Source organism: Boleophthalmus pectinirostris, unplaced genomic scaffold, assembly GCF_026225935.1.
Source record: "Boleophthalmus pectinirostris isolate CB_2022bp ecotype Guang Dong unplaced genomic scaffold, ASM2622593v1 HiC_scaffold_23, whole genome shotgun sequence".
Lineage (NCBI taxonomy): Eukaryota > Metazoa > Chordata > Actinopteri > Gobiiformes > Gobiidae > Boleophthalmus > Boleophthalmus pectinirostris.
The window spans coordinates 20,756,364-20,778,769 of NW_026571207.1; the positions used below are offsets into that span (position 1 = coordinate 20,756,364).

The window sequence follows — 22,406 nt, forward strand, 5'->3', positions numbered from 1 at the left end:
AAAATGCAATGAATGAGTTTTCAGTTTCTTGCATAACAGATAATTATTTTTACCAAATATTTCCTCCATCTCCCTAAGAAAAAAAAGTAGATTCATATGTTCATGTTTTAGTATACCAACATTTTTCCAATAATAAAGTGTCAGTCCAGTCCATAATGTAACAATATATAATTTATTTACACCGATTTCAGGTTGAATTACTATACATACCTTTCTGAAATGTCATAGATAGATATATACATAAGGCCAAGTAAATACTTGAAAGCACTTAGAAACGAATTTTCAAAATTCTACCCACAAATCCATATCATTGTCCAAAAGGTACAGAAAATCTCCTTTAGCAGAAGTTTTCCATTGCCACAAAAGGTTCTGACAACAATTTACATCAACAATAAGAAACACAAAAGGTTAAAAAACAAATAAAAAACAGAAAAGGATTATACAATTGCATAAGCGCTGTGGCATGTAATAAATACAGCATTTTTGACTTGCAGAAAGGCAAGAAACATGAATCCTGGAACAAAAGAGAAACATCCACAGGTACAGAAGATACTGATTTGACTTCAAAACTAGAAAAGTTTAGTTTAGTCAGTGACCAGAGCTTGGCACAAACCCAAACTCCCTCAAACACACATCATAGACACTGAATATTAATGACACAGAGCAGACAATAGAGTGAGATGGATTATTCCCCCACACTGGAGTGAGATGACGACCCCTTAAACAAAAGCGAAGTGACGTGTTCCTGCCCAGGTTTGATCAGCAGTCTGAGCAGAGCATGTGAGACGTGAGCAGAGGCTGAACATCCTGCGCTGGTGAATTACATTACTTAAATGTGCTTAGACAACACATCCAAGACAATGACAGGGGTGAGAACACACAGTCTGACTGTACATCTGCCATGGCTGCAGACTCGCTGCGTCGCTGCTGTCAGCATCCAGCTCTGTCCTTTAGCTCACACATCCCTAGCAGTGACTCATGAAGCATTGGGTTCATTTGTAGATGCTAACAGTTATACAAATAATCAGACATATACAGAGTAAGGATGCAATGAAATGTGTAGAAACTTGTAAAACAGTCTCTAAATCCTTAACACTGCAGAAAGTCTTCACCGCTGGATCGCCAAAGAACAGGATATAGGCAAACACGTCACAATTTGACTTGACAAATGCTGCACCACTTAAGTGTCTTTTTTTGGCTTCATATTAAAATATAATATACATTTCTTTACAAAGTCATAAAATAAACAGATTCCTGCACACAAATGGTGTTTTGACACAGAAATGAACAGCTATTGACTCTTTACTGTGACATGTGAATGTAAAAGGGAGGATGTGGTGGACTTTGGTTACCAATTTGCTGATATACAGTATGCAAAGTGACAGCACATGGCTGCTATATAAAAAGTATTTACATTTTAAATGTGACATTTCATTTTCATGGAAAGTTTTAGTTTGGGCAATAACAGCACTTTATGGAAACAGGGCATCATTAGGAAAGTGGACGCCTTCATTTTAATGGCATCTCCACATTAACATTAATAAAATGCTCAAGGTAGTTTAAATCATTATAAAAAACGAGTGAGATTGCATAAAAAAGCAACTTAAAGGAAACTGTGTAAGATTTTCTCCTATGACATGACACTTGTACATTCCCGATATCAGACAATCTTCGTGGTGCTTCTGATGGAGGTGAACTAAAGCTGGGACTTCACTGAAGGCTCTTTCTACTGAACAGACACTTCACATGCAACCCTGAGACAGACAAAGAGCTATGGCTAGTTTAGGATTGCTCAGACCTTCTCAAAGGAGTCACTGGACAAGCGAGCAGACAAATGTTCTGACAGAAAACCTTGAACATTAGACATGTATGGTAGCAGTGGTGACTGAGAATTTGGGATTATTTCGCTTTTCCTTTTCTAAATTAACTTCTTGAAAAGGACTTTCAAAGCATCTTTGTGAGCACCGGCGTGACGTTATGAATGAGACACTTGAATTTTCTTGAGAGATAGGCATTTTCTCTGATGTGGAAATAAGCTTTTACCACAAATCGAACGCTGTGCCCCTCCCCAACCCCCCAACATGGCTTTAGGCTTCAAACCAAATCATCTCATCTCAATTCATTTGAAGGAAATTGTTGGCACTTGAGTGGAGGCAAGTGCTTTATTATTTGTGGAAGGTAGAGTATATGTTCTGCTCCAACAACATTGTGATGTGTTTTTGACTAAATTTATTGTCCATTTACAGAGCAATGAACCATAACATTATGACCACATAAGTAATGGGATTCTACAAGAGAAGCAATTCTATAATTGTCTTAACATAATTTGGAAATGTTTTGGAAATATTTTGTCATCAATGTTAAATTTAATTTAATAATTAATACAATTTGTATGTTGAATACAAAATACACTACTCCTATTAGAGCAGCAACACTAAACATATAAGATGATGCCACAATGTTACTGTAGCAATAGTCATTGGACATTCAAAAACAGATGCACTACAAGCAGAGACCAGCACCTTCTACAAATGCATGAGAGCTGCGGCCTGGACTAAAGCCGTGTTGGTGAGTAGTTCACAGACCCTGATGACCTCTGTAAAAACAGTGATTCAGGATAAACTGCCAGTTGCATAAATCATCTAAAACCTGATCGTCTCACCCCTTCTTAATATCATTTAATTTGCAGTATTGTATTGGCCATAGAAAATATATGATTTTGCATATTGCTCGATATAGCATTTTTAAAGGCAAGTTACTCTACTCTTCAGAAGGCTTCTCAGGATGTTTGAATGGCATTTTGAGGATGGAAATATTTTTGTTACTGAACTGGTTTTATGAATACAGTTTTCACACAACAGACTTGACCATTTGGTTATTTTAAAATGCTTGTTCTGTTATGGCAGGGAATCCCTACAAAAGCATTGACTCTCTTCAAAAGAGAAAACATTTGGGCATTACACACTTATTTTTGACTTGAACATTTCCCCATTTAAACAATAGTTCCAACTGTTTTTGGGTTAGCACTCTCCATCTGAGACTAGGAATATCATGGCTTCCTGTTTGCCAATATCGGCCATGACAGTGGCCAGCTGGTTGATGTTGCCGCTGTGGAAATGCTGCGCCTCCCAAAGGTCCAGGATCACTGAGGTGGGGCTTGCTTTGGATGCAAAAAAACTCATGTGTCTGTAAAAAGAAAAAAAAAAAAGTATCAAATCCTTTTTTATTACATTTGCCACATATTGGAGCAACTAGCCTTTTCTATATATGAAAAGAAAAACCTTGCAGCCACATTTTATTGTTCCACAGCCTCTGGTGAGTCTGTCAATGTCAACTTTTATTACACTTTATATTACAATCATCTGCTCTAACATGTTCAAGTAAAAAAATAAAAATAAACGGAAGCTCTTGAAAGCATCTTCAAACACAAAATCCCCTGCAATTTTCATTTAACAACATATAAGCCCCATTCTGTCTTTATTTGATGTTGAAATTGGTCCCAAATCCCACTAAACAAATCTTATACGCACTTTACAGCTAAGTCGGAAGTGACCTTTTTTCCATTTTGGCAGCAGAACCTTTACGATCAAACACAATCAATGCCCACAAAGCAGGGGCCCGGCGCGCCTCTATATTTGATGTTGTGTAGGAGCTGATCCCCGTGGAACCTGGAGATGCCTGTTTGATTTAATGGCCTTTTTCTGTTCCTTCAAATGTCTGGGGGTTTAACAGTTATGTAGTGCACACGCGACATTGCAAGCCCAGAGTGGTAGAAAGCATTTGGCACAAAGGGGGGACTGTGTAGTGTGTGAGGGGAAAAAGGAAGTCAAAAAGCACTTTTCACCTTTAGGAAGGTCAAACAGAGTCCATTTTAAGTTCCTAGTTTGTTTGCTCGGTGATGTGTTGAAGCTTGGATGCAGTGGCATGACAGGCTTAAAGAAGTCACTGGGCTATTTTTGAGTTGATTGGATTTTAAAAAGCGAGGAAGCGGTGGTCAGAAAAAAAGCCAAGAAAGCAGGCTTTGTGACATTATTCAGATAAAAAAAGTCGAAGCTTAGTGTCCGACGTGTCAGCCCTGCTTATTCACCTCTCTGTGTGAAACACAAGCTTATCTTGTACGGCTTGCGCGCAGCCGTTTGCACCGTCTAGGGAGAAAAAGATCAAATGAAAGGTTCTTGGCATTTTAAGTTTTATTGATTGGTCCCAGTCTGAACGCTACGCACAAACAAAGGACAGAAATACACCATGACACGTCGCCAGGCTGCTGCAGCATTCGACTTGTTAGGGACAAACCAAACAGCAGCTCCTCTGTTCCTTTGCTCTATAGTCCAAATGAGAATTGATTATGTTGAGCAAAACATTGCTAATTAAGGCTGTAGTGCATCAATTCAATTTGTGATTAATTGGGTTGAATAAAGTTGATTGTACAAATTAAGTGTACCTATTTGATTTCATTACCAGGGCAAAATTAAATTGGTGGATGGGGATCAATGTGAGGCTTTGCTGTTGCAGGTAGTACTGTAACAGTGAAGAAATAGCTTGCTCTTGGGCACTGTTCCAAACCCATTCTGTCTTTTTTGGCCTCTGATGGACACTGTGCCTTCTTGATTTCCAATTACTGTGTAAAACTGCTAAACAAAACTGAGCCACTAGAATTTTTTCTTCGTGGTCTATAAGCCTCTTACCTGGTTTCAAATTAAAGTACCATGCAGGGTTCATGTAGTCATTAATAATTGTACCATCTTAATTCATTTACTTACCTCTCAAGGTGACATTATTCAAGTGACAAATTTCTAGAGTAAATACAATTATGGGCTGATCTTTTCACCTCTGAACCTTGAGTATGGCTCTTGACAATTGGGATGATTGCTTCTTCATTATTTTCAATGAGCAGGCTTTAAGTGCTTGATGACCTCTATTCTCAAGAGCCTTAACTAAACGCCGTGTGGAGCCAAAGGTGCTCTTGATGAGGTTTCCATGGTAACCCTCAGTCAACATCTACTGTAGTTTAGGGCTTGAAATATCTGTTCACAAACCATTGCACATTTGGATGCAAAACTAAAAATGTATGTACCATTGAAAGGTACTGTAAGCAAACAGAAGTGCAAAACAAATTAGTTGTATCTACTAGGCATAACCTACAATTTCAAATGAAAATGAGTGTGTGAACTGTTTTTTTAAACATATGTTGGTGTTTGTGGTTCAAGAGTTATTTGTCACATTTACAAGGTTAAAATATTGTAATGATCCCAACAAATCCCTCGTTCATAGTGCAAGCGAGCAGAGAAAATACAGGTTTTGGTACGCGATAAAAAAAAGAGTGATAATGTGATAATGAGAAAAGAATTTATAGGTCAGAAATATAATAGGAAATGTAATTTCATATTTTTTCTTAACCTAAACAGCAAGAAAAGTATAAAATCTCAATCCCATGGTGCCTTCCTCTGAGTATAAATATGTGTGTTTTATATGTTTACCTCTCCAGTTTAAGTCTCTGTGCTAGCATTCTCCAGTCAGCTCCGTTGGGGCAGGGGGCATCCAGGCTGCTGCAGATCTTCTGTCTGATGAGGTACGGGATCTGAAAGGCGCTGGGACCGGCCAGGGCTGTGCTGCTACTGTCCATGAGCATAAACTCTGAGTCCAGCGCCCGGGTGTCCTGCACATAGACCACAATACACAGAACAGTCAGGTTTATAGGTGATGATGGCACAAGTTAGACTGAATAATATAGCCCATGGATGACATAGTAAACCCACAGTGATATACTTTCGTCTAGTAAAGGTTCCAGTTATAATAGACCCACCTACTTGTTAGACATAGACAAGCACAGTTTTTCCAAAAGAGGAATCACTTACCCTTAGAAGTGGGACAATAAACAATAACAATTGTTGCTAATCACAATTAAAAAGGAAGGCAATAACAAGGCAAATTTTGTATAATTGTGATAATCTTTATCAAACTACTTATCCATGTTCTCTTCTTGTTTTCACTATCATTTTTACATTGTCATTTGAGTACATTTCCATAAAATTTTTAAACTGTCAAAAAATTTTAAAAGTAACATAGCAATTATTTTGGCCATGTTAATTGTGACACATTTCAATCAATCCCATGTTTATTTGGCTATTGTATTTCTGAAATAACTTTTGTTTTTGTAAATATCTGTTGCAAAATTGTATATTTAGACATCTACTCTAAAAAATGTAATAAAATTCTCCTTTCTGGTCACATCAAATGAGCAGTCTCCAGGTGCGCAGCAATTAACATATTGATTTAGCATGGGCTTTACACCAGATGTCCTCCTGCATTCCTCTCTAGTTTTATGGGCTTTGGACCTTTCCATTGAGCTTATCCATAAAACCTCATTAAATGTATAAAACAAACATTAAAAATACAGCCTTAACCAGGAACTACTGAGATGCAAGCTGTAAAGGGTGACATCGGGGGAATTGTAATTAGAGTTGCACACGGGTAACAAATTGGCGAGTGTTACCTTGGCGATGTTGAAGTCAAGGCTGAACGTCTGGCCCTCCCCCTCCACCTGCCAAACACACAGCTGGCAGGTGAGCTCGCAGGTGCTCAGGCTCAGGCGCTCCAGAGTGAACGTGCAGTGCAGGTACCGCTGGGACCCGTTCCAGATGTGGTAGAAGGGGATCTCCTGTAAGACACACAACAATGCGGCAGAGCAGTGAGTGGCCACCGTCAGAAGCACTCCACCATCTTTCTCCAAAAACATCTGGGTGCACATTAATTACAGACAGGGAGGTTGTCACTGTAGAGTGGGAAGTGTTGAATAAATCTGGTGGGACAGGTTCACAGGTAGAATTTTGTCTTCAAAAAGAGGTGTGAACTTCCCTAGTACATCAAAGAAATTGTGGATGTTTGTATAATCTTATGATGCCAAAATGTAAGGAATATATGTGGCTATGTTGAAGATGACATTTTTATGTCCGCAATTAGATTTATTTACTCAATTATACATTTTACACTTGATAAGTATCAATAATAATAATAATCGTTATGTGGATAAAGTAAAGCACCACTTCCTAATAACCCACTCATTGTGTATAGACCTCATGGTATTCACAGTGCGCCTCTCTCTGCCTTCCAGGTAAAGGAGAATTTATTCAAGCTTGACAATATCTACATCTCTCTCTCCCTCTTGCTGCATATTCATGGCTAGTTTACATATCCCCTGAGAAGCACTGAGGGGTAACTCCAAAAGCACTAGGGCACACCCACTTCTCACTCTCATCAGCTCATCACTCATACTGAGAGTGTGAGGCCTGCAGTACACAGCAGGTGCCAAACGGGGGCACTGTTACAAAGGCGGATAAAGCACAACAGTGGGGGCTGGAGTTTGACAGCATACTAGTCTTCCAGCGGCCCCAGGGAGACTAAAGGCCTTTTTTGACCGCACTGCTGAGAGGGGAATAACACTTCCAAATGAACAGACGCAGTCCAGAGGAATCAGCCTCTGTGGTGGGGGACATTGTGGCTCGCATGTGTTTTCTTCAGGGACACAGTGGTTACAGAGTTACAGAGGCAGAGCACTTTCTCCTCCTCTTTGAACAGACCGGGACCACCACAACAGGGCAGCAGTGGGAAACACAGGTGTGACGAGGTGCAGAGGTTCAAGAATCAGGCTGCACTTATTTACATACTGTTCTACTTCATAGCGGTACCTCGGAGAAAACCCGGGCAGCTATAATCAATCAGATGTAAGTTTGTGCACACTACTGTTCATGTAACAGTATACTGCACTGCACAGGGACACAAAGTTTTAGGTAACTTTTCCTATCAAACCAAATCTATATCTAAGAGATGCAGACTATAACAAAATACAACTGAAAAAATGCACATAAATATACAAATATCAAAGTGCACAGCTCTTATTTAAAAGTGCACTATGCAACTTTTGTGGTGGAAGGTCCGGCACCTGCTTGACTCAATGGAAACTGTATTGCTTTTCCTGGAATGCTCCACAGTGAGGCATTCAACTTATCTATTTCCATGAAATTAAGCAGGTGGTAGTTTTAGATCAGATCTGTAGAGAGGCCACCCCATTCACTGATGTAAACAACTTATGTTTTTCATAGGTCTTTTTTCTTAGGTCTTTTTGAGCAATAACAACACCCGTAATTGAATAAATGCATGCAAATAAGGTAAACACCATGCTGTGGAACATTCCAGATAAAGCAATAACATCTCCATAGCGGCAGACTCCCCACAGTTAAAGTTGCGTAGTGCACCTTTAATTTCTCAGGACAGCCAATTTGATATAACTCAGAACCCCAGGCTTTCTGCATCTTCAATACCTACAAATGAGCTTGCAAGTCCAATAACCTTTGATTCACAGATAGGACAGAGCACTTGTATTACACGTCTGTGGTCCCTCCCTGATGTGCAGTGACTGCCCTGGTCCCATGCCCCCTGGCTGGCCCTGGCACACACCTGGTATCCTGCCAACAGTTTGCTCCTCCAGTGCGCCTGGGGCATGTCGTGGATGGAGAGACGGAGGTTGTGGTAGCTGTCTTTGAAAAGCAGCACGTGAGGTTCATCAATCAGGCGCCCACCAAGCTGCCGTTCCATCTCCATCACCTCCTAAAAACACAAACACCAAAGAGGAAAAACAGTATAATTGGAGACACGTTTCCTGCTTTAGTAAATTGTTCAAGTGGAACTCAATGTGGCTCTGTCTCCATGGAGCTGGCTATTCTAAATATTATTGTGTTTGTTTGTGCTATTTTTACTTGAAGAGTTATAACATCATAACATTGTGCCACACTCTTGATCAAATTGTCCACAGTATTTATTAACATTGTTCAAAGGAAATAATGTAGTAGTTTTCTGTTAGTATAAGGGGGAAAAATTGACCTGACAAAACAAAAACAAATTTGCATGATTCTAACTAAACCCTGATGAAGAGTGTAAATGGTCAAATGGCTTTAGTCATTTAAATAAAGGCTTTTTAACTATACTTTTCCTCAAACAACTTTTATACCTGGATTTTGTTTTGATCCTTGTTTTTTCCAAAAGCACTCTACCTGACTGGAACACCTGTAGCAAGCCACAGCTACATTTTTGTTTTTCTACACAAATAAATTAGACTGAAAAGACTGAAATCTTGGTGGAGAGTGTCAGCTTGTTAATACAGTTCATTGTGTCAAATAAGAGCTTAGCTTGTATGGCTTAGAAAATGTATAACTGTGTGCTGTTCCATTATATTCTGTTAAATCAATCAGGTAAAGCTTGTATTAATGACTATTACTGACCATTGACAATCTAAACCATTCTTTATCAATTTTACACCAAGTCAACTTTTGTTTTTACAAAATAATTTTAAAAGGACAAAAGGTTTGTGAGAAAACAGCATGGCACATATTTGGCTAGAAGATAGTGTCACTGTGCTCAGACACAGCAGACTGGCCCAGGCCTGAGCATTAATGCCATCACAAGGTTGATCCCTGTTTCCCTGTGCATTTTCAGAAACAACATAATATTCTGTTTACCTGAGCTGAGATGAGGTGAGTCAGTTGGCTTTTTGTCACATGGACAATGTTCTTGATGGCAAAACTCCTGAATTAAATTTTTGTTTTAATGCCAGGATATATTTGTAGAACCATGTACAACATTTTAATCTTTAATTTTTGTCTCATTTGTCTTCATCCAAATGACCATCTGGAATAGCATGCTCCATTTTCCTCTGATATATAAATGTATTAGATTTGTGCTGCCATTAAAGAGCTATACTGTGTAAAAAGAATTTAGATTAGCCGTCTTGCGCTCCAACAAGGAGAGCATATTACAAGAGTGAAAAACAAATCTCTGCAATTAGCAGAGGGAAAAAAATAGGGATGAGATGCAAGACAGAAATGAGCCTGGACACATCTAAAACACCACAGCGTTGAAGAGTGGTATAAGGTGAATGATGGCTATATACTGAATGACTGTCAGCGTGAGTTCCCATGGTATGGTTTCTGAAACCACATCAAGTCAAGGAGAAAATGACAATTTCCGTCTGTACAGTGATTCAATTTTCTGCCCTTGTTCCCAAGAATGGGCAGGGCTGATTTAAATTAGGAAGGAGAAGAAGCTGTTAATTATCTGTTTGGAATGTATGCCTGCTTATGTTACTTCTATGCTTTCTCCTCCCCTGAAAGAGCACCCAGCAACTGAGCCTGAGAAATACATTTCTGCTTGCTTGGTGAATTGCTAATTTGGATGTTTGCTCAGAGCTTATCAACTTGTTAACATGAATATTATGCCCTTCCTGATTATCGTGCCTGATTTCTTTTGCCTCTCGCCCAAATGCCACAGTGCAGCTAACATATATAATGTTTTGTGCCATAGCTTCTGTCGTGCTGCAGTCTTGTGATGTTAGACCACCACTTGCTCAGAGTGGGAAGGTCAGACAGAGCTGTGAATCAAAGCGCTGAGGTCTAATGAGTTAATAACAGGGGGCAGAGCATTCTCCACAGAATTAAAAACCCCACTGCTATTATGTCTGTTAGCCAGACAAAGGCACATTATGAGGCCATCCAAAGCGCCTCATTTAACACAGTTCTTAAGCACATTTATTTGTTGGGACTGATTAGCAATGCAAATCAGGGCTGGTGGACTTTGATCAGGTCTTTGACCTGTAGCACTGATCTATACCGCTGCTAGCAAGGCAAGGCAAAGACAGCAGAATGCCAATTATCCCATTATCAACATCACGTTACTAGAGTGAATACTAACTGGCCTGTCTTGCAGTTTGTCAGGTTCAAGGCTGACACGGCAGGATTAGGATCTAACAGGTCTAGGACATGCTCCTGTGTGTACCTGACAGACAGCAAAGACAGGAGTAGGCTGCAGCTGCACACCGCCCCTGTGTCCTCTCTAAATGACAGCGTGTGACTGCCGCATTTCAGCATATGTTCTGAACTGAGAGAATAATGGCCCTCTTTACGGCCCATTATCCTGTTAACAAATGACACTTGGCTAATAGATGGGACGCTCAATCTGAGCAGATTATTTACTCTTTCTGCACAAAAACAATGTAGTTTTTTAATAACTTCAGAAATTGCATATTCATCATAAAACTGGTGATGAGTAATGTCATTAGATCATTCTGACCCTATACAACCGCTCCACATTAAGATGCATGAGGCGGGTGATGAGTTCAAGTGCTGCAGGAGAAAAAGACTTTTTGTTCTGACGGAATGTGAGATGGCCTGTGGTGTGTGTGAGGACTGTGAATTTGGAGTCAAGACCACCCCCTGACATTCAATGAGGCCGACTAAAGAGAGGGAGAGAGCGGCAAGAGTGGAAAAGGAGCCGGAGCAGGAGAGCAGAGACAGAAGCAGCTTAACATTTGTGTCTGCAGGTCACTAGAGTGGCCAGCTTTAGCAGCCCAGATAACAGGATTACTGCAATCATGGACACACTTTTCTATGACTTCAAACCCCTTCCCCACCCTCCCACCGCCCCCCTTCACTGGTCTAGCATCCCCTCGGCTTGGGCCAGAGCTGGGACAGAGATGGACCGGGGCCAGGCTCCACCGGGAAACAAGAGACACTCAAACAGCTAATCTCTGCGGGCCCTTACTGACAGAAAGAGGTTAGAGGCAGCACCACACGCTCTCCTGCAGCAACAACAAACCCAATCGGACCCCTGCACAAAAACATCCTAAACTAAAGTTTGTACAGTGCAAAGGTTATACTGAGGTGAGACAATGCTGAGCTAAATGTGCTGTAATAAATATTTATCTTGGGTCATTTATAGAAGAGAGTGATGGGTCAAGGACAAATTGCTTTGAATTTGGTACATTTGGGGATACAGTGCAACAGCCCAAAATGTTATCAATCTGAAGATCCCTCAGGAACTTTCCGAATAAGATTTTGCTCTCTATTCAAAAGAATATGATTAGTTTTTCTTCTTAGATTTGCATATGCATAATACAAATAATGGATTTAATTTGAATATTAATGCATCTAACCAAATGCATTTACAAAGTGCATTTCCAACTAAATTTTCTTGTATGTGCTTGATGTATGTAGACAACATTTGGGGTCCCCCTCTGCCTCTAAGGCCCCTGCTTTGAGAACCCTAGCAGTACGATAATAATCATTATTCAAGTCACTGATTCAATGAAACACTAACTCTTAACAGTAATAGGTCTATCCAGAAATTTTTATTGTACATTTCAGTTTAAAAAAACTAAACAAAAATCTAATTACCCCTGATTAAGATTTAAAATAAAAACAGCATTATTATTATTATTAATATTACTATTATTATTTTTACTAGTTTTATACATCTGGGCAGTATGCTTGGCAGGATGGCTTTAAAAACTATAGTGAAGTGAACAATTCAAAGATTCTGAAGAAATTGGCCCACAGGAAGGTCATGCTCCTACACAGGGTCCTAATTGAACACTTGTCGTAGACTAAAGTGATTATCTTAACTAGCAATGTACAACAGGGATTATAACTAGTGTTTGATCGCTTAATTAGTCAAGTGTCTGAGTAGAGAAACAGACCGAGGAGCTCCCTGTAAACCCCCCTCACTACACTGCTCCTGCTGCATTCACTGTGTTTTTAAATATATGCATTCAGAGATGATCCATTTTCAGAGCAGCTCCTTTCAGCCAAATGCATTTGTTTAGAACGAGTATCCTGGCTATGTGGGCTTCATAAATCTGTGTATTTGTCAGTGCGACGTGACAGGCTTTTCCTCTGACGGAGAGTCTATCAGTCTGAGCTGCACTGGCCCTGCCAGCTACAGTCAACGCTGATTAATAACTACAAATAGAAGGGACTTGTCTAAGCTAGTTACAAATGGAGTGCATGTTTGCTTGGGAAAAGGTGCACATTTTGCATGATAAATCACAGCACAGGAGGGAGAAAAACAGCACCCTGGAAGACCGAAATATAATATGGAAACGGTTTCTCTGCAGCGCGCTGTGATAAAGCAGACTGTCTTCTCTAACCTAATGCTGGCAATTACTTAGGCGAAACACTGCAAGTTTTTGTACATCGAGAGGATTACAGACACAAGACTATATGCATTTGCCACAAATAAGCGTATTATAGAACCTCAACCTGGTAAATAATAAACCTTTCAATGAAATGAAGGGTTTATTATTATTATTCTTTAGATGTCAATATAGCCACATGACAGTTGAGAAAGTTCAATGTAAAAAACATTTCCACTGTATTACTACATCTTTTTAAGTTGGAAAGTTTAAGCTGGAAATTACTAAAGCGTTCACTGTAGCAGAGTTAGAAAAGTAATTTTCACACAAAGTACACACCTCAGAAAAACCACTAAGAGCAGAACTAAAGTAATTGTATTAAAGCAGGTCTAAAATAGGATTTAACCATATCTAAATATGGACAAAGTCAAACTGAATAATATGAAGTTTAAAATAATCAAAATATTATTTAAAAGAAATGACCCCAAGCACCAGCAGATGCATTTTGAGAACCAGTGGGTTAACTAAAAAGAGTAAAAAGTTCAACCTCTGGAACACACACTGGACAGCATACTGACAGAAATGATAAATAAATCAGATCCAACCCTTTGTCAGCTCAGTTAAAGACATTTAAAACAGCAGAACACTCATTTGTTCAGCTGCAGCAGCTTAATGTCCTGGGCTCAATGCATAAATATTGATGAAAGCATAAATTTAGAACTCTGTAATACAACAGTTACAATAAAGTGTTTTAACTCAAATATTGAGCTTTGAATTTTATGAACTCTTTTAACTATTATGGGAACAATAGTGAAATTTGTTACAACCTGCCCTGCTTTACATTGTAATGCTGGGCACAGAACTCTGCAATAGTGTTTCATCCTCCATAAAAATTAAGCTGACACAAAGTGGGTGGTACAGAAATCATGTTTTTTTTTTTTCTTTTGAAACTGAAAACACTAGTCTCACAAAACACAACTGCGTGGGCATTCAGAAGGACATCTATGAGCACCCTGAAGTTTGTTATTTTTTACTTAAAAAAAAAACAGGGATTATCCTGGACATGGAATGTAATTTTAAGAACATCACTAGCTGACAGACACCTGCTTGGTCCATCCACTGTTAAAACAAAACGTGTAAATGAGGTAAAAATGTAAAACAGGTAAAAACAAAAATCATATATAATAACATGATACAGCCAGTCTAAACTTCTAACCTTGATCCTTTCTGCTTTAATTACATTTTATGACATAGTATTCTTCATCTCAGTATAAAAGCTTACATGGTAACAGGCCCACAACACCAAAATGAAAAAGCCTATTGATACTTAGCAGTAACATCACGCTGGGGGTGTTCTGCCTGTATGTTTATGACCGAATGTTTAGACGTCACCATGATAACACACTGCACACACTGGCAAGAAAGTTTTAAGTCTGAAAACTCAAGAAAAAATACAAAATGGATTTAAACACATTTTCAGGAGCCTGTGATCAATACTGTTTGTGTTTGATTTTCAACTAAAATGATGAAAGTGACAAACTGAAAAATCATCTCACCTGTCGTAGTCCCAGCAAAATAATTTCTTTCTGCTCAGATTGTGTTAAACAAAACCCAGATTAAAGTCTAGATTAACAGATCTTCAGACAGAGCAGAGCTTCACACCAACAGGGAATGTTGTTGATATCAGTTGCAAAGTTGGTATTCCAAATTCTAAAAACTAACAATCTTGATGGGGCTTTTTCCAGTTAAAATTATAATGGGGTCTTATGTCGAGGTAGCGGGGAGTGGCAGGTGTGTCAATGGCACCACATCAGTCTCTCTCTCACCAGTGCAGATGAAACCAGTGCACGCATAGCGAGGGCACAAGCACACACAGATTGTGTCTCGTCAGCTGCTGTGCCAGCCTTGGACCATCCCATCAAGACTGGGATACACATTAAATATTAACTTAATTGGTCCCGGCAGAACCCCGCTAACATACGGCGGGCATCAGACAGAAATGTCACTGCCTCCCCAGAGCCGCCGCACACTCAGGATCAAAGACAATAACACTGGTTCTAATCTGTAATTGGGAGATAAGAGATGGGATGGTACAGCATGCATAAGTGTGGATGTGTCTCTCCTGCTGATGAGGCCAGCAAGGCAATACTGACACAGCTCTGCTTCACATTTGGAGTTTACTTCCACAACATAGGGAGGACCTTTTGACCTCCAATCCAACATGTTTTGAATATATGGAGTGTTGGTTACTTTAGTAGAGAGTCATTAAAGTCCCCATGTGCTGGTGTAACCATGATGTCAGCACAATCATAACGCTGAGTCTTGAGCCACTTGAGTGAACCACCAACTGCTGCCTTTCCTCATCACAATTAAGTCTAATGCTTACCATAGTGAAAGTCTAATCATAAATGGTGCATTTTAAAGATAGTGATTAGTGATTAGGCTGAACCTCTCCAGGGAAGTTTAATCGCCATTCAAAGTGGTTAATGTAGTTGCTAAATGAACTGCTCCTTCCATAATCGCACCAAAAGCTGTGTGAAGTCAGGACTGCTAAACAGTGTGGGCCATGTTTTAAATCACTCACTAAAAAGTACAAAGCCCTGGAGACACCGTGGCTTACCACAGGCCCAGGTTGTGAGAGAGACGCAGGCTAATGCACTCAAGGGCGTCAGGGGAGACCCATGTATGGCAGCACAAGTGCTGGAGTCAACAAGCTCAGATGTCCTTTTCTTGGCTGAGAGAGTCAAAGAAAGAGTTTTGTGCAGTAGCAGGCGTATGCATTCAAACAGGACATACAAGGTCATTCAGCAGTTACACTGCAGCAAAACAACACTGTCTCTGTGATATGTGAAGTAACCAGTCGTAAGAGATACTCCTAACAAAGAAAAATAAAGTAAATTAGTTGTTCTGCATTTAAAGAAAATCCTTCTCATCTACTATAGCGACTGTTGGTAGATAAATGTTTCTTCAGTGAGGTAGCTAGCACAAATATGTTCTGTTGACTTATATAAACCATCAAGGTGGACAAAGCACAATATATTTGACACGGTTAACTATATTCATTTACCATCAAATGCTATGCATTTGTCTGATGTGCATCACAGAAAAAGCTTGAGCTGCACAAACAGCCTTTTAGCTACTGTCATGAGGTACATGAAGTTCTTGAGCTTCTTAAACAGAAGTGCACTAATTCCATCTGAAGCCCACTCCATTGTTTGTGGCATCCATAAATTGTCCACGTGCAGCTCCTGTGTACAAGAAGGTCGGCCATTACAGGCACCCAAAGAGGACTTGAGAGAGAGGGGGCACTTGTAGTTGCGTAGGTGTAGGACAAGAGTTTAAGAGAGAGAGAAAAGGAGCAGAGGGGATGCTGGGAAAAGATGGGGACAGGCTCTCCTTTTAATTTAGTAATTAAGCATGTAAATGAAATCTTAACAGGCTACTCAGAGGCAGTCCTCAGGGGAGCCAGGCAGGCATTAGTGCTTGATTATACTCTGTCCATGTGGAGCACAAAAATGAAAAGAGGGGTATGGCGTTGTACTAAGTGATGGGAAACTAAGTGGCCCGCAGCAGCCGAGCAGAACGGCTCACAGTGTGAAGCAGTGAAACATCTCAATAGGCAGGGTCCCAACATAGACACACCATTGTGTGTTATGACAAAACTACCAGGGGTGGCTAGAGTAACCAAAAGTTTAAAAAAGTTAGTAAAAAAAAAAAAAAAAAAAAAAAGTATTCTCAGAAACTACCCAAGTGAGAGTAACTGTAAGCATGATTGTCTGCTTGTAATACCTGAGGTTTAGTATTATTTAGTTTTGTTCTTACAAATACATTAACATCAAATTGTGAATCAAAGGATACTTGAAAAAAGGAAAAAAAAAAAGGAATTCAGTGTAAAACTAGTCACTTGTAGACTTACTCAAAGTGGGAAGAGTAATTGCCACTAAACCTACCCACACTGGCAAATTACTAGTGCTGTACTTTTATCTTCACATTATCACCTGCTTTGGATGAAAACTTAAAAACACTATACAAATATAACTGAATAGAAACAGTGAAATGTCACGCTCACCTTGAACACATCCTGCGTATCATCCATGCAGTACACCCGGATGTTGTACTCCAGTGTGGAGCAGTAGGCGTCTGAGAAGAGCACCAGTCTGAGGCGTTTGGCAGCACCCATGTGAAGAGACTCTCCCACCAGAGCGAAGGTGCCCAGCTGCTCCGCAAACAGCCGGCACGTCTCCGCCTCCAGCTGGCAGTAATAGGGCTCTGCCACCGGCTCCTCGCCCATCAGCAGGACGTCCTAAAGGGGGATGGGAGGAGAAGGTTAAAGGTGCACTGTGTAACTTTTCCGTTAGAGGGTCTGTCAAATCCTTTTCACAGTAAGGCACTCTTCATAGACACCAAACCAGGCCAAGTTGCAGGTCAGTGGAGATCTGTGGAGAGGCAAGTCCTCTCACACTCAGAATGCATGTTTTTGTATGTTTTTTGAGCTCTAAAATCACCTATAGTTTAATAAAGGTAAAGTAGAGTTGTTTAATGTCATACTGTGGAACATTCCAGGCAGAGCAATGACATATCCATAGAAATAAGCAGGTGATGGACCAACTACCAAAATGTTTTTATAGTGCACCTTTAAGCTCTATTTGTGTAGAAAGCAAGGGTGATTTGTTCATTTGTGCTCGCATCTTTGTTAAAGGTTTGCGCAATCAGTCCAGCAGCATGAAAAAGAAAGACAAGAGCTTAAAGTCTTTAAGGTAATGCACCAGAGGGTTTATATCAGGGGCACGGGGAATACTTTGTTCCTGCCTCAAATTCCCTGAATACCGCAGAAGGCTTACAACATACTGACTCTAAGACTGAGACTCTCACATCCTATAGAAAACCATCAATTTAGTTAATAATGCATGAATGATGGACTCAATTGACATGAAAGCACAAGCAAATAGATTCCAGGCAAGAAGACACAGTTTAAGGAAAATAAAGACAGTAGAATAAAATACAAATAAAGTAGTAAGTGGAGATGTGGTGACGATTCAGTTATTGGAATTTGGGGAATTTCTAGCATCTTTCTAGACATAATATTTTATAATATTTTGACTTGTTATGAACTGTCTGACTTATGTGTCCTTTCTGGCTAATTTGATATGTACAAATTGGATCCAAGGTGACAAAAATGCATTCTTAACCTCATCATAGCTCTTTACTGACTCTGCCCATTAACTAATCAAGCTGAAATGAAAAGAGCATTGTGGCTGCCAAATGCCCAGCGAGCCCCTTTAAAATCGATCCACCCAGTCACTGACTACATCAATGGAATTAGTATTGACACAATTCATTTTCCATGTAACCACAGTGCACACAGACTTTATTTCAACATATAATATTTCTTTAAGATGTAGGTGTAAGTGGGATTGATTACCATCAGACCATTCAATAAGCACTTTATTTATTTTCACCTGCTTCCATCAGTATGTGAAATATTTCCATTGTTCACTTCTAATCACTGCCCTAGATCTACATTATCTGCTTGTCTATTTGCCTTTGTCCCTGACTCCTATTTCACCTGTTTTCCCTGAACATCTTGTCCACCTGGCACTTCCTCCTGGAGTGGCCATGCAGTGAGGCCGATGGGGCTATATTTGGTCGTGCTGATGATTAAAAGAGCTGGTCTAACCTCAGCCTCAGACAGGCCAATCCATCCCGCAGACACCAACCACCACCACACAGGGGGATGCTGAATTATTTATGCACAATATCGAACATGAAAGAAGACCTACTAACACTCCAAAGCCCACTAGCACCCATTCCAATCTCTCTGGTTGGTTCAGATGGCTATTCTGCTGCCAGCTGCATTTGTTTGTATGGGTGTGTGCGTTTCAGCACCAAAGGTGCTCCCCAACTCGCTCTTATTGGAATTTCAGCGTGTAGGCTACTTTTGAATTTCATGGCTAGAAAAATGAGGAGGGAACTCTGTAATTGGAAGCAGCGGTCAAAAATGGTCAAGGAGCACTCAGAAGAGTATTTGAGGATCAGTAATTTGCTTAGAGAAATTCTGTTTTCAGAAACAGGTTGCCTAGCAACTCTGGAGCTGACAGCTCCACTGCTTCCAGGCTTTTGTTCCAGTCCATTGAGAAAACACCTGATGGCCAATATAATTTAAACATTATAAAGTGGCCATGAATTGGCCAGAACCTTCTCCATCAAAATCAAGTGCTTTCAAGTGCCACTGCAAAGAAAGTTATTACTTTCTCTGAGAAAAGAAGTCAGTTCAGACTGACTTCCCAAATTCACTGGATGGAAACAATAATAAGGTTTTGCACTGAACTTAGTGTGGCCTCACCTCCCAGGCGCCATCATAGTTCTGCTTCTTGAGTCGCACAGCCCAGTTGTCCAGGCAAGCGTCGGAGCAGTGGTCCATGCTGAGGATCACAGGGCGACTGAGGACCACCCCCGGAGGACCACAACTCACCACAGGACTGAGCAGGGTCTGGCAGCCAGCCAGAGGCAACCTACACACACAAAGTGCTAAAATGTTATCATGTTATTGATGTACAGAGTTTGATACAATCAACAAGTCATTACAGACTCCCTGCTGGATGAACAGTACAGTAGGTGTGCTTACAGAGACTGACTGCAGTGCTCCAGACAATTCATTTAACTTAAATAGTGCACATCCTGGTAAACGGCTGCTTATTTATTTACATCTCTCCTTCAGAGTACCGCATACAGCCTCTAAAGCCCTCCTAATGGAACAGTAGTGCATCAAAACAAACAGCCCTAGTAGCATCCAGGGAAGATTGCCAGTTAGACAGTGTTAAACAGACCCACCTTAAATCTTCCCTTCTCTGCACGGTGAGGTAAATCTCATAGATCTTGCCTCTGGGGATGGCCTCGGGAGGGATGAGCAGACTGATCCCTAATGCAAATATCAACAAGGCAAAGAAAGTGGGTGAGAACAGAGAGTAGACTCATTTGTTTTCCCCTGCACAATGCTTTTGTCATTACACAAAGAATACTGGCTCACTCAACAAAAAAACGTATGCTTCGAAAAACAAAAACCACAAATGTATTCTGAAGGTCAGTGGAAGCTCTCTGTCAGGTGCGGTAAAGATGCAAATCTCTGTGCCGCCAACTGAGACGAGGCACGTGTCCCCACGGTCAACAATTAGCAGAGACAAAAGCACACGTTGCGTTGCGGTCTAAATGTCCCCTGTCTGCCTCAGAGTAGATAATTGAGACCATTGAAGGGACGACTTCGGAAAAATCTTGCTTTCCCGGGAGAGCGTCGGAATGCACCTTGGAGAATAGAAGAGCTATTGAGGTGCGGTGAGTGCTGTGATGTTTTTGCAATTCTTGTGCCAAAATCATCCACTTAGAATCTCATTTTGGGGCTAGCACTAACTATGACAAAACCTTAAATGCTCCAGTATTGTTATCTGGGATTGCACAATGAAAAAGCAAAACAAAACGAAAAAAAAAAACAAAAAAAACATGCTCGATTTAAAGGAAAAATGTGGAAATGCAAACAGCTCTGTCTAAACCATAATCCTCATTCACACACCACACACTATGCAAAATCACCTTCTTTAAGTGGAAACACTCAAGGTGTGGATTTTTTTTGTCTATAATGTACGACAACAGTTCGTGCATACTATAGTAAACAAGGCTCTGAAGTAACCCGTACATAACAAATTTATAAAAGACAAAATGGAAAAACAGAACACATTTTTCATACTAGCACTGGCATGTACCAATCTGAGCAGCCGATTGAAATGAAAACACCATCTTTAGCTAATGTGGAATAGCGGAGCAATCATGGGATTAATAATGATGGGCTTAAATCTTTTATCAAACTGATCTTTAATTGACCATCTCTGTTCCACGGCTCTGGGTGCACAGCTGACAGAGGACATCAGTTACAAATTCTACCATTTCGCTCCTAAGTAGACTGTGTGACAATTTCCTTAGAACCTGGCATGTCAGAATCAAATGTATTTAGTGACCCATCTAACTACTGCAATATTACAGATGTGGGGGTTGACACCTTTAGTGAGCGGAAAGTGAAGACCCATCAGAGAGCCCGATGTGTTTGGGAGTGTAGGTCTATCAGGTGATCTATTGCTCATCTAATAAATACTAAGAGCTAATGGTTAGTTGGAGTTATTAGCTTGAGTCAACTCTGCCCACTGGCTGCTGTGGCTAGCCCTTCTCAGATGTTACAATTCAATTAGTCTGAGCCAGAATAAAATTTTAGGCTATGCGGAATGTTTCATATGATCTTTTTTGTTATTGTTTAAGTTTATGAATATTATGCCTACATACAAAAGGTCTATATACAAAATATATCAATATTGTTTCTGAAGTTCAATGTAAGCATGCAAGTTCAGAATAAAACCCAACTATAACTCTACAAGCATTTAGCTAGTAGTATTAAATCATCATATTATGTTTGTTATAAAGCCAAGATTTCAATCCCCATTTATCAGAAAAAACTGGAAGAACAATTTCCTTGACAGACATTACATGTACAAAGGCAATTTTATAACAGATCTGTGTAGCAGTGATTTTTCTATGCTTTTCCATCTGAGTAATTTACCACTAATGATACCTACATGGATGTTACTATAGTTACCAGTAGTCTCTGAATGGTCACTACACCACGATAGGCCATTATATACAGTACAGACAACAACAAAAGCTAATTAACACATTTGGTCCACTATGGCCTGGGTTTATGTGATCATTTGTTACTCACCTGTGTTGGGAATGGTCAGTCTTCCTCCCAGAAAGTTAAACGTTCCATAGGAGGAGTTGGCAATGTCCCGAGGCAATGTTTTAAAGTAGGTTTGAGTGGTCAGGCGACTCACAAACTCTGCGTGCTCCTGGTTTAGCTTCCCATTGTGCAGCGTGTGTGATCCGTTTGGGAGTGGGTCCAAGAGTGGGCCGTTGGACATGGAAAACTTCCCTGTGCCTTCATGCCGTGATCGCAGCGTGCCTTGATAACTTGTGGTGGTTGTGGTTAGATCAGGCTGGATGGTGAGCAAATGGGAATTTTCTGTGTCATAAAAAAACAGCAGAAAACAAGAGTGTGAGAGTCTGAGTGGCAGTTGAGGAGGTGTTAATGACAGAGACAAACCTTACGCACTGTAAAAAGCTGTTGCCACACAACGCAGAACTAAATGGAAAAGACACATGCTGGAAATACAACACATACTAAATGTAACCTACTGCTAGTCATTTCTCCTATCCCCTTCTGCCTTTTTAGCAACACAACTCAAGATGCACATAGCATAATCACATATAAGGAGCTTTTCCTTTGCATCAAGTCAGAGTAACGTCAACCCACTCCCCATCTTGAGCCAGCAAAGGCAGTTGTGGGTTTGTATTTTGATTACTGTGTGGTAATCACACACACACACACACACACACAGTATAGAACAGTACC

The 22,406-nt window shown here is 40.3% G+C and overlaps 1 protein-coding gene across 1 annotated transcript in view; it reads right to left on the reverse strand.

The window, feature by feature from the left end:
- Nucleotides 1-160: 160 nt before the first annotated feature.
- The window catches only part of unc5a (unc-5 netrin receptor A), a 134,566-nt gene continuing 112,320 nt past the window's right edge, over nt 161-22,406 (reverse strand). Inside the window, 8 exon segments of the mRNA XM_055159633.1 lie at nt 161-3,186; nt 5,478-5,656; nt 6,494-6,658; nt 8,455-8,604; nt 17,028-17,261; nt 19,302-19,470; nt 19,790-19,877; nt 21,717-22,016. Coding sequence (XP_055015608.1) covers nt 3,021-3,186; nt 5,478-5,656; nt 6,494-6,658; nt 8,455-8,604; nt 17,028-17,261; nt 19,302-19,470; nt 19,790-19,877; nt 21,717-22,016 — 1,451 coding nt within the window. The 3' untranslated portion in view covers nt 161-3,020.